Source organism: Vigna umbellata, chromosome 8 (assembly GCF_029865625.1).
Source record: "Vigna umbellata cultivar VRB3 chromosome 8, Vumbellata_1.0, whole genome shotgun sequence".
NCBI lineage: Eukaryota > Viridiplantae > Streptophyta > Magnoliopsida > Fabales > Fabaceae > Vigna > Vigna umbellata.
In genome coordinates, this window is record NC_142172.1 from 6,823,799 (window position 1) to 6,836,685 (window position 12,887).

The 12,887-nt window shown below is 33.5% G+C and overlaps 1 protein-coding gene across 1 annotated transcript; it reads right to left on the minus strand.

Annotated features, from left to right (window-relative positions):
• Window positions 1-4,310: 4,310 nt before the first annotated feature.
• On the minus strand, window positions 4,311-5,284 carry LOC148193936 (uncharacterized). The gene is made up of 3 exons (XM_088097051.1): window positions 5,176-5,284; window positions 4,877-5,099; window positions 4,311-4,758 (listed from the first exon to the last, which is right to left on the minus strand). The coding sequence occupies exons 1-3, from the start codon at window positions 5,282-5,284 to the stop codon at window positions 4,311-4,313; spliced, it is 780 nt and encodes a 259-aa protein (XP_087953177.1).
• Window positions 5,285-12,887: the final 7,603 nt, after the last annotated feature.

Below are 12,887 nucleotides of genomic sequence, written 5' to 3' on the forward strand. Positions count from 1 at the left end.
GAATCTTATTATGTAAAGTTTAAATCCAAGCCCTACTTGTCAAAGATACTCTGATACTTAAGTCAGTTTTTAATTATATCGATTGGTTATAGCAGTCAAGTCTTAAATATTCAATAAATGTGATCACCTACCTTTTTAGGTAAATATCTTACCTCTGTATTTATAGATTTCGAAGTGAGATTTTGATTAAGGTTGACCAGATTATGACCCAATATTTCATAATCATGTTTTTACCTTGTTAATCAAATTATGGAATCTTTAATGTATAAAAGACCGAATGATTACCAAGTCGGTTGGCGACCCTTCGGCTAACACTGCTTTGAGATTCTAGGATTGACTTTCTATGTGGTTGACCGACCGGTTTATATAGATTGATCGGTCTATACGGTACACAGGCCCCAAAGCCCGAGCCGAGAATGATTAGTAAATGGGCTTTATAGGTTCTGGTTTACACAAGCGTGATGTGGTTTTTGGGTTCTGCTTTTTAAAAATGTAGCCGTTGGGGAATTAATGCGAGGGGGTTTTGTTTCCCATGTTGGGAGGAAGTTAAAGAATTATTAAACTCGGGCTGTTGGATGAAGCTTTTCGTTTCCCATGTTGGAAGGAAGTTATAGAGTCTTTTAAATTGAACCGTTGGATCTTACTTCATTTGACGGCGCAGGTGGTGCCTGGGTCCACGATTCTCCACCTATATATATGGTATATATATGGTGGGTCTTTCACATCATTTTCACCTTTTTTTTGTCGAAATCTTTATTGCACCGTTCGGTATATTCTTGTTTAAGGAATACTGGCTATCGTGAATTTGTCTTCGTATGAGGAGTCTTCAGGGAGGGGTGGACAAGGCCATGACAACGGTGCTTCATCCTCGGCAGCGTCAGAGTCTTCTTCTTCCTTTGTTGAGTCAACCAAGCGGGATGAGGGTCTAGGTGGTAGCACGACCTTTATAAATGAAGATTGGAAAGTTGTGTAGAGCGATCTTCGAAGTTTTATTTATGATAGGGAAATAATAGAGGGTGCTAAGGAGAACGGAGGACATGGAGAGACACTACAGGCCATAACAAGTTATGAATGGGTGTCACAAAGTGAGCGAGTTCTCTACATGTTTCCGCACCAAAGCTCAACTAGAAAACTGAGCAGAGCAAAACTGTATGTTGAAATCAATAGAGTTCGACCCTTTATTCAAGCTGACAACATGCAAAGGGAACGAGCGAGTTTTTCACGGGAAAGGAGATAGTTTGAACGACTTATTATTTGTGTACGCGTATCTCTTTCATGAGATGTTCGTGCAGTTCCCGTTTAGCTCAATTCAGATGGATTGTTTAAGGGTCTTGAACATCGCTCCTTCTCAGTTGCATCCGAACAGTTGGGCCTACATTCAAGCCTTCGTGGTGATTTGTCAAGCCCTTCCTCTTTTGCCCACTCCCACCACCTTTCTACATTACTTTAGAACTCGACCATTGATAAGCGTGACCCTAATATCGGAGCATGGCAAAACCCTATTCGAGCTTTTTTTCTTTTTCCTTCAAAGGTTTCAAGGATAAGTTTTTGAAAGTGGAAATTATGGAATTCAGCCGTTCGCACTTCTTTAATGACGATAGGTAACCGAAGTTTCCTTTTTACTGGACCCAGAATCCCGCCTAGTTCACCTCTTGGTTGAGGTCCGAGATGACTCTATTCGAGCTGGAGACGGTCGATATTCTTGATGCTTACCCCGTCAACTCCCCTCCCGAAGACTTATCAACTACCTTGATTGGGAAGACCTCATTATTGAGGTGTTTGGTATGACGTTTCCTTTTTAGCTATATATTTGAATTAATTTTAACTTAGCTAATTTTTTGTTATCTTTCAGGCATTATGGAATCCCCTAATCCAAAAGGAACTTTTTCAAGGAGGCTGCTGAATAGGTTTATCCTGATGAGTCTTCAATACCGGCTGTAAAAGCCGCGAAGGGTATCCCCAAGGCCCCTTCGTCTTCCCAGGTGGCAACACCTCAATCAGGGATGCAGATAACTGCTAGGTCGACACTAGTTACAACTTGAGTGACTGCCCGACCAGTCCAAGAGCCTGCAATTATTCAGGCTGTCCCTATTAATGTTGTTCCTTCCCTGCCAAAGGTACTCTAACGCCCAACTCAGTTTTTAATTATACCGATCGATTATAACAGTTAATTCTTAAATGTCTAATAAATGTGATCACCTACATCTTTACCTTACTTCTGTATTTATAGATTTCGAAGTGAGCTTTAGATTCAGGTCGACCCAATCATGGCCCAATATCTCATAAACATGTTTTTACCTTATTAATCAAATTGTGAAATCTTTAATGTGTAAAAGATCGAACGATTACCAAGTCGTTTGACAACTGTTCGACTAACATTGTTTTGGGATTCCCAAAGTTAACTTTCTATATGGTTGACCGATCGATTTATATAGACCGATTAGTTTATACAGTACATATTCATACTTTTAAATAATTTTATTATTTATTTTCTTATCATTTAGATGTAAAATTTGCAAATGAAATGATAAATATAAAAAATATGCGTCATCACCATTTACTTCATTAATGACAATTCAATAAAAATCATTCCATATTTATTGAATTATAAAGAGACATAGCTTGCAATAATTAATAGGTTTAATCCTTTTCGACATCCCTATTTGTGCAGGATTGTCTCAGATGGGTCCTCGTTTTCTAAAGTGTGTCAAAATGGTCCTTAAGTTTGAAAATTGAAATCAATTGAGACCTTCCCGTTAAGTTGGCTGGACGGCGTTAAAGAAATTGATGCGTGGGTTGCTGAGATGACCAAATGGTACTGACGTGGCATAGTACTGTTGTTGACCTGGCTTAATGGTGAGTTTTTATATTTAAAAAAGTTAAATTTTTAAATCAAAACGCAACGTTTTGATTTTTAACAGAATAAATGAACGTTTTAAATGAAGGAATCCCTAAATTGAAGAAATCCCCAAATTGGTTGACGAGAGCGAGGTTCGTGTTGGAGGTTGTTGAGCTTGTTATTTGAGGGTATTTTGGTTCGACGCAGGTGGGTGGTTTTAAGAACGTAGTTGTTCGAAGACGATGTCGAAGGAGCATTCTTGTTGTTCGTCGACATGCAATGTGTGGCGGAAGGAGAAGCGTAATGTGTGTTCACCGATTTGCCACTGTGGACTGAGATGTGCGATGAGAACTGCTAAAACTTTGAAGAATCGTGGCAAGCAATTTTGGGGATGCTCGAAGTATAAGGTATGATTTATTTGACGTTTGTATTATGTGGAAGTGTTTTTGAGAAGAGATTGTTGTTTATACATAGTGGTGCTGAAGAGGGTGGTTGCAACTACTTCAAATGGTTTAATGATGTTGTGAAAGAGGAAAGGGGAAAATGCTTGAAGTGTGAAGGAAACAAAGAAAGTTCGGTGCACAGTGAAGAAATGGATAGTAATAGGAAAATTTTTGTTAAGTTTGAGAAATCTTTGTTGGTTGTTGAAAAATGGATGAAGGTGTTGATATTTTTGGTTTTTCTTTTATGTGTAATAAACACAATTTAAGTATCAATGTTGATTACAATGGACTGATGGGTTGTAACTGTGTTGTACCTTTCTTCCATTTCATTGAAAGTCAGACTTGTTATTAGTGAAAAATTCTATTTTTGTTATGGAATGTGATGAGTAAATAATGTTATTATGTTGAAGTTGTTATGTTTTTATGAGTCTATATACTGCTATCATACACCTGCGTCATGCATATCTGAGGTGTTTTTATGAGTCTAAAAAAATTTGCATTGCTCAGGGTCACTTTTTAAAGAATTTTGCATCACCCAATAATAAGGCATATATTGTTTTGATGCCCAAATATGTAGATAAACATACGTGATGCAGAACAAATATATCTGGACAAAAGTGTACAACAAATATAAAACATCAAAATATAGACTCGTTTCATTGATATGCAAAGGTGAAGAAACAGACTGATTTCATTGATAAGCAGAGGTGAAGAAACCAATATAAAACATCAAAATACAGACTGATAAAAGCAGAATGACATTGTCTGATAATTACCAAACTGCTGTCTAATACAAAAAGATCACCAAGCTGTTGTCTAACACAAAAAGATTACCAAATTGTTGTCTAATACAAAAACATTACCAAAATGTTGTTCAAATGACAGACATTACAAAAAGATATAAAAAGAAACATTAAATTTGTTCATTTATCCCTTTCAACTGCAGCTTCTTCCTGATTTGATGATGACATGATTGGTTGAGTTGATGGGTTACTTTGTTGTGTTTGTTGAGAGTTCAAATCAATTGTTTATTTTGCTTTAATGCAAGAAGTCCTGTTGTGGCCGAGTTCCTTACAAATGCCACATCTTTTCTTTAAACCACCCTTCCTCATTCTTTTGTCATCCTTCACCAACTCCCATTGCTCCAACCTTTGCTTCTTCTTTGGTCTCCCAGGCAATATTCTTTTTAGTGGAGGGAGGACATCATTATATGTGGTAATCTCCCACAGATTGTTACCATTTATTGGATAGACAATTGAAGAGTATGTTTCTTCATATGTTGACTTCCTAAAGCAACATGGAATGAATTCCTCTACATCAAGATTTAGGAATTTCATAGCAGCTAAGGAGTGGCAACATGGTATGCCAGTGATTTCCCACTTCCTGCATGTACACAAATTTTCATCTAAATTTACTACAAATTTGTCACTAGCTTGGGACAAATGGCGAACTTCAAAAATCTTGTTGGCTGACCAGCTGTAAAATCAAAACAAGAAACAAATTATAATCATAAACCACTTACTCATTTTAAAAGAAATCATAAGTCAATAAACCTCATTCTTACCACGGTATCCAATATTTAATTAACTAAGACCCCCTCTTTAGTCTAGTCTTGATTTTTGGACAAATGTTCCGAGAAAGTGATTGACTTTTTGTTCTGTTAGTTGCCCATCTCTTCATCAAGTAAAGACGGATTTCCTCCAACATGGTTACGATTGGCTTAGACCTTGTATGCACCATTACACTATTGAAAGCCTCTAACATGTTGTTAACCAAAGTATCAACTATTGCTGTTAAATCTTGATCTTGACCAGTACCTAGAACATATATATGTTCATCAATGTTACTGTGAAAAGTTGGCACATTTTTAACAATAGAAATTTAAATACAAACTGGGAGGGATTTTTAACAAGTATTCGAAAGCCTCATCGTTAAGCTGTTTAATATTTCTCATTTCTGCTTCCCATGCTTGTGGATGGGTTGTTGTAGCTGCCTTCCACATCAAACGCTCTCGTCAACCAATTTGGGGATTTCTTCAATTTAGGGATTCCTTCATTTAAAACGTTCATTTATTCGGTTAAAAATTAAAACGTTGCGTTTTGATTTAAAAATTTAACTTTTTTAAATATAAAAACTCACCATTAAGCCAGGTCAACAACAATATTGTGCCACGTCAGTACCATTTGGTCATCTCAGCAACCCACGCATCAATTTCTTTAACGCCGTCTAACCAACTTAACGGGAAGGTCTCAATTGATTTCAATTTTCAAAATTAAGGACCATTTTGACACACTTTAGAAAACGAGGACCTATCTGAGACAATCATGCACAAATAGGGATGTCGAAAAGGATTAAACCTAATTAATAATATTGAATAACATTATTGTTTATGGTATTTTATTGAATTTTAAGAATTACAAGTGATATTACACATGTCAGATATTTAAAAAAAACTTCAAAAATCATAGAAGTATAAGTTTTACATCTCTTAAGAATGATTTTTATTATCAATGAATTTAATGACTTTGATTTCTTCTTTACTTTATGATTTTAATATGTTGATATTTGTCATTTTAGGTCCTTGTTAGTGGAAAAAACCAACACCCTATAATTTTATTAAATGTTAAAAACATCAAAGTGTAAAACATGATTATGCTTTGCCTGACAAACAATGAATTAAATAAGTAATTAAATAAGTAATAAAGCATAAAAGACACAAGTGTTTCTCTTGACAAACGATACAATATTGGACCATATTTGTATACATTTGCTAAATTGAGAAAACTCTCAGACAATAACAACACATAGAAGTGATTTAACATTGCATCACGTGAAAAATATATATGTTTGCTCCATAACTACACAAAATATCTACTACCTTTGTCATGAAAAGATTTGTTGGCTAAAAGATAAGTCACATCAAAAGATCTCTTGAAGCAAAAACTAAAAGCTACTTTTCTTCACCAAACCTTTAACCAATACTCTAGAAGGATCGTCACCTAGTGTGATATTACAGGATAAGTTGATTTTAGGAAATGTGCATTACCCAAGAAAGAAGTAAGCAAATCCAACTATGAAGACTTAGACAAAAGGAATAAAAAGTATTTATTGCTTCATGGAGTAAATCAAATGATCATATCTATATCAAGCATATCATAAGAAAGGAGAAATGCTACAAAGAGTTTAAGCTTCTCAACAGCTAAAAACTATTCCACAACAGCTACTTTCTTTTGAGGCTTATATAAGACATTCAAGAAGAAGAAAGTAAGAAAGACTACATGCATAATACAAATACACTGGAAAAAATTTTGAGCCAACTAAAAGCTTCAAGAAAGAACACTACTTGTGTTCAAATTACCAAGCTAGAAGGAAGAATATTTCAATCTCTCACATGTCAACAAATTATCAACTTCACATAACAAGACAAAGCATGATTTGTGATCACAAAATACTAAATCTCCGTATCTTAGTCAATAATGGAAGTTTGACAAACAATACTAGGTTATTAGTTTAGTGTGGTTACTATTTACAGAGTACTCTAAGCCAAAAGTGACTTATGAAAAATAATTACTTAAATTAGAAGTGGTTTATAGAAAAAAATACTTGAACAAGGATAATCTAGAGTGATTGGGAGTCGAAAGAATACTCGTTTCGAGCCAGAAGTGGCTTAGGAAAAAGAGTCTTGAAGAATTAACTAGGAGTTATTATAAGTCCAAAGAATATTTTTATTATACTTCACAACTTTATTCTATTTAATGAAATACAATCAATTAATTGAGAACCAAGCAGAACCTATGTAATCAGATGAACTAGTATAAAAATATTAGGTTTAATGTGTCAATAGGTCCCTATTTTTATTCAGAATTTGAAATAGGTCCCTTTATTTTTTGGCGTCTCAATTGGGTCCTTATTTTTGTTAATTTGATGCAAATAAATCCTTTCCGTCAATTTCATCAAACGGCGTTAATGAATGTGTGACGTGGCCTGAGGACAGTATTGACACGTGTAAGGCCACGTCACACATTCATTAACGTCGTTTGATGAAATTGACGGAAATGATTTTTTTGCATCAAATTAACAAAAATAAGGACCCAATTGAGACGCCAAAAAATAAAGGGACCTATTTCAAATTCTGAACAAAAATAGGGACCTATTGAGACATTAAACCAAAATATTATGTATACTTTTTCATCTCTCTATTACTTTACATGTCTTTATTTCTAATGTAGAAAAAGAACAATTGAAAACTAACTTAAAAAAAAATTATTTATAATAAGTAAATCAGATAATCTTTAACTCTTACTCTAATATATTTCATTTAACAAAACTATTATCAACAATTATATAATATATAGAACTATTGTCTAAATATTTTATATTGGATGATATTTATGAAAAGTGTTAAAAAAGTTTGAAAGTACAATATATCTCTGAACATCTCATTTTAATATTATAATTCTACTAAAATATTACGTTACATATATGATTATAGAATCACTTGGATGAAAACAAGCCTACAAAAAGACAATAGATTTACCTCTGTAGATCCCTCTACCAACTCATCAGCTTTACCCTCACCTCTCGCTAGAACAACTGAAAAAGAATGTCTCTCTAAACTTACATAATTTAGGTGATCATCGCAAAAGAGAAAACAACACACAACAGATAATACAAAAGCAAGGGTAAGCTAGAATACAAACAATTAATGATATATATAAACATTAAAACATTATACACATGATACACATATCACATCAACCAACTAAACACTTTATACATGACCATACCTTGACTAGACTATCCGAACTTAGAATGAATGTCGAGCTATGACAGGTTGTGCACTTGTGGTGGCTTCTATTGCTTTGTAAAGCCATTGCCAATGAGTTTCACCCTAACACACTAACAAGGTTAGTCCATTATCACTCACCTTGGATCATACAAGAAGCACCTAAGACTAGGACCTCTTGCTACTCTCACAATATGTGTCAAACCTCTCTACTTGAGAATGTATGACCATTAGAGTGTTAGGATAACCCCCAAGACTGAACTACCTGCATTCATTCTAACAACACTTGAAACTACACTAAGAAGCTCCACCTTGGAACTAATCGTCATAACTTTGAATCCACTGATATCACTTCACCTTTACATTGAATCCATTTGAAACCATATATATATATATATATATATATATATATATATATATATATATATATATATATATATATATATATATATATATATATATATATATATTGTTGTTTCTAATTAATATTATAAATCAATTCATACTTCACAATAAGTATTATAAACCAATCATTTAAACAATCAAATACATTGAACTCACTTTAAGAAAATATATAAAAACTTAGTTGAAAATCTAATATTAGGGACTTTAAAACTCACTTTAAACAACTTAGGGACTCCAACAAGTCACAAATGACTTACCAACATCCTCTAAAATGACCATTTATGTACAGAACCTAACATTCAAAATCTCACTAGTTCAAACAACTTTGTAAATACTCCAAAATGACTACTACTCCATTCTAACACACATACCAACTAATTCTCATCCTAAACAAGTTACAAATGACAAAATAATAGCCCTGAAATAGTTGTTTCTTCACCTTAACACCTATTTCTCAAACTCGCCTATATAAACCTCCCTTTTTAAATTCACCAACCAAGTATTTGAGCCCTCTTCCCACCAAACACTTTGAATTAAATTTCCAACATCAGAAAAACTTCATATTACATCATTCAAGACAGCAAAGACATTCAATTTCATCATATCAAACATAGATCACACAATACAATAACATACACATATAATTGAACTAGCATAGCATAATTACTTAAATTAATACTCAATCAAGTTAATAAGCAAACAACAACTAAACTTGCAAAACAATTATAGCTAAGATAAAACATATAGCTTCCCTTACCTTACGATGACGATACAAAGCTCTAAGAACACCCCGATTACTTCTCGCACAAGGAATTTCTAGAAACACCTATGATTCACCAAATTGAAAAAGGAAAAAGTCTTTAGGACCTTATATTTACCAAGAAACTCAAAGAACAACACAAGACACATGCAATGGAAACTTCCATGCATTGACTCGATTAAAGAGTGAAGAGTAAAACGGAGTTGAAACTTACTTGCTCTATTGAAGAAACTGAAGGTAGAGAGAAGGTAGATGTTAAAGAAACTGAAGAAATTGAAGAAACCGAAGAAACTTACTTACTTACTCTTAGAGAGAAGGTAGAGAACTCTAGAAAAGTGGTGTCTAGAGAGATGATACGTTTTAAAATAATGAAATTCGTTTATAACAAAATTATTTTTAATAAAACCATTTAACATTAAATTAATCGAGTCTCACTAGTTTTAAACTACCACCACTTCTAAAATACTATTTTCTAGGGTTTTACAATCTCTCCATTATTATGTTTTCCTTATTTTCTCATAGTTTTTCAAAATTATTGTGGAACTTTATACAACTTGTGTATCATATCTATGTATGTTTTTTGCATTAGGTGATATTTCTTAAAGGTTATTAAAAATATTTGGTTCATATGTTATGTGATTACATATTTTGCATAGTATAATAATTTTACAAAATAGTAATCTTTCTTAAATTTAATAGATCGAAATTGAATAAAAACGACTTAATACCAATTTTGGTCCCAATTTTTGTCAGCTTTATTTGAAATGGTCATATTTTTTTTCTGTTGAATGTTGTCCTAAAGAAAGTAATTTATGTTCAATTTAGTCCTTTTTGCAGACGGCGTTTAAATCGTTAATGGCACACTATCCAGCTGTGCAATAGGTGAATGTCATGTCATTTAACTTCTAACCTGCCTTGCCACGTGGTAGCCCCTTCCCCACCCAAAAACTTAGGGTTTCTGAATGCAAGAAGGAAAGGCTTCCTTATGCCTACGCCGCCAGAGGAAAACTGAAGCTTGTGATGGTCCAATTGACCATAGTGGGTCTGTCAGAGTTTCGCAGAAACGAGAGCGAACTCCTTTCTCGCGGCACGGTGAGGGCTGTAGCGGCGGCGCCTCCGTGAAGGTTCAATCTTCGACGTAGTCGTGATGTGAGAAGCCCACCGTTCTCAGGCGGTTTTGCGGCAATAGGACTCGCGATTGAGGGTTTCGATTTGGGGGTTTTTGTCGTGTTATCTAGTTTTTGTAAATTAGAATATATGATTTTTGTTTCAAAATTGATTTGGGGAATTCTTGGTTCTTCTCTGTTTTGCGAGTGGTTAGGGATTATGTTCTTCCCTGCAGGTCTGGGTTTTGGGTTTTGCGAAGTGGGGATGAGGGTTCAGATTGGGAATGTTAGGATTTATGAACTTGGAATGAGGGTTCTTCTCTGTTGGGGATGAGGGTTCTTCTCTATTTTTCTATGGATTTGTTTTTTCGTTTTGGGTTCATTTGATTCGCAATAATGGAATCCATGGTGGTTGTTGTTGGAGGCACGGGTGGCGCTAATGAAGGTGCTGGTAGGTGGCCATGGGTGGTGTTTTTGTGTAGTTGTTGGACGGAGAAGATGATGGAGGTGAGAAGATGGTGGTTGGCAGTGACCGTGGCGTCGGCGGTTAGGGTTAGGTGGTGGCTAGAGTTTTTGTGTAGGGGAAATTAGGGCTTTTGGAGGTAGGAGATGATGATGACGTGTCAATGGTGATGTGTCATTTATTGCATAGCTGGATAGTGCAATGTTAACAATTTAAACACCATCTGCAAAAAGGACTAAATTAAACATAAATTACATTCTTTAGGACAACATTGAACAGAAAAAAAAATTATGACCATTTAGAATAAAGTTGGACCAAAATTGGTATTAAGCAATAAAATTTTGTTTAGATTCAAACCATTCTAAAAATCTTAGTATGCATTCTTTCATATTTAGTAAATACACCGTCAAAGCACCCAATGAACAAATCCTGATACAAAAATGTCAGAAACATAGCTTAAGAATGCGAAGTGTCTATATTAATAAAATCATACCTAAAAGCAAAACATAGAAAAAAAGTTATTAAAATTTATCTTAGAAGACATGACAAAGAACAAGTGCAATTTGTCCCATTTAATGATTGTTGACCACTTTATTCTCTACCTTTCCAATGGTAAAATGAAATTGCTTTCTATTTCTTTTAAATTACGGAGAATCTTTCTTTTTTTTAAAATTGATAATCCTTTAAGAGAAAAACAAAATCTCATTTCACTCATTTAGTAACATTATAATTTGGTGAACAAGTTTCCAAACTTAACATCCTTAAGATGTGAAAACACTAAGGATGAGAAAGTAACTTTATCCTTTCTTCTATAACTAACACATGAAGACAAATTGCAACAGTCCAATTTTTTAATCATTGGTTGATATATGTGAAAAATATACCGTTGAATTTCGAAGCAAATGTCATGTGACGTTCAATCTCAAGTTATCTAAGTCATTGGATAACTTCAAATGAAATAACATGATGTTGTAAAAGATTTGTTGTTTGATGTTTTCTTATGGTAATGAGGCTGGAAAATTTTCTATTCTATTCCAATTAAAGGATGAATAAAAAAATTTTATACCTCCAACAAGTATGTAAGTCCGTGAGTTGGGTAAAGAGAAAAGTAAGCAAAATTTTATATATATATATATTATGAATAACTATAATTATCTTTCTTCCATTTATATTAAAAACCTATAACAAAAATAATTAATAATAATAATAAAATGCCAGAGGTACACTACTTTTAAATTAAAAGAAAAAGATGTTACAATATACTTATTTCCTATTTTTATTATTAGAGTATTAATGGGAGTAAGTTATTTTATATCCAACTTCATTGATTTCAATTTATTAAATTGAGTTAAACTTGATTTAATTCAAACTAACAGATTGTATTGGAGGATGAATTTTGTATGAGTTTTTGTTTGGAAATTAGTGTTCTGAATGTATATTTTTGTTAGAACATAATTGTTATGTTATTTCTTTATTTTTATATTTTTTCCAAGAGGTAAAATGGTCTTTTATCTTTATTTAATTGGTGTAGAAATTAATTAAAGGCTGATTTGGTGTTTAGAAACACTAGAAACTCTAAATCAAAGAGAGAAAACAGAGGAAGATAGGAGATTGACGTGTTGGGAGAAGAAGAGAGAGCGACGAGAAACTCTTAGTGTAAAGGAAGATTGTTGGTGTTTTAGGATTGTAGATAAAGTCTTATGATTGGCCAAGGTATGTGGAAGCTTACCTTTGTTTTTTTATAGTTGTATATTATATTTGTTCTTAATTATCTTAATTGGTAATCATTGTTTTGATACATGTGTATATAATTATGATTATTTGTGGTTATTGTTGGGTAAGAGTTTGTGTATGAATAGGCATAGGGTTTATGTAATATTTGTGATGAGTTTTCCCTATGAATGTATTATGTATGTTTTGTTGGGTTATCCCAACAAATGCTTTGATGCTAAGGGAGAACAAAGTTATGTATTATGTTGTAAGTGTTCGGTTATTGGGTTCTCATCCTATGCGGAGAATAGGACAAATAATGTGGACCGTTATGTCTCACTTTGTTTTAGTGGAGATGGGTCAGATTAGTAGAAC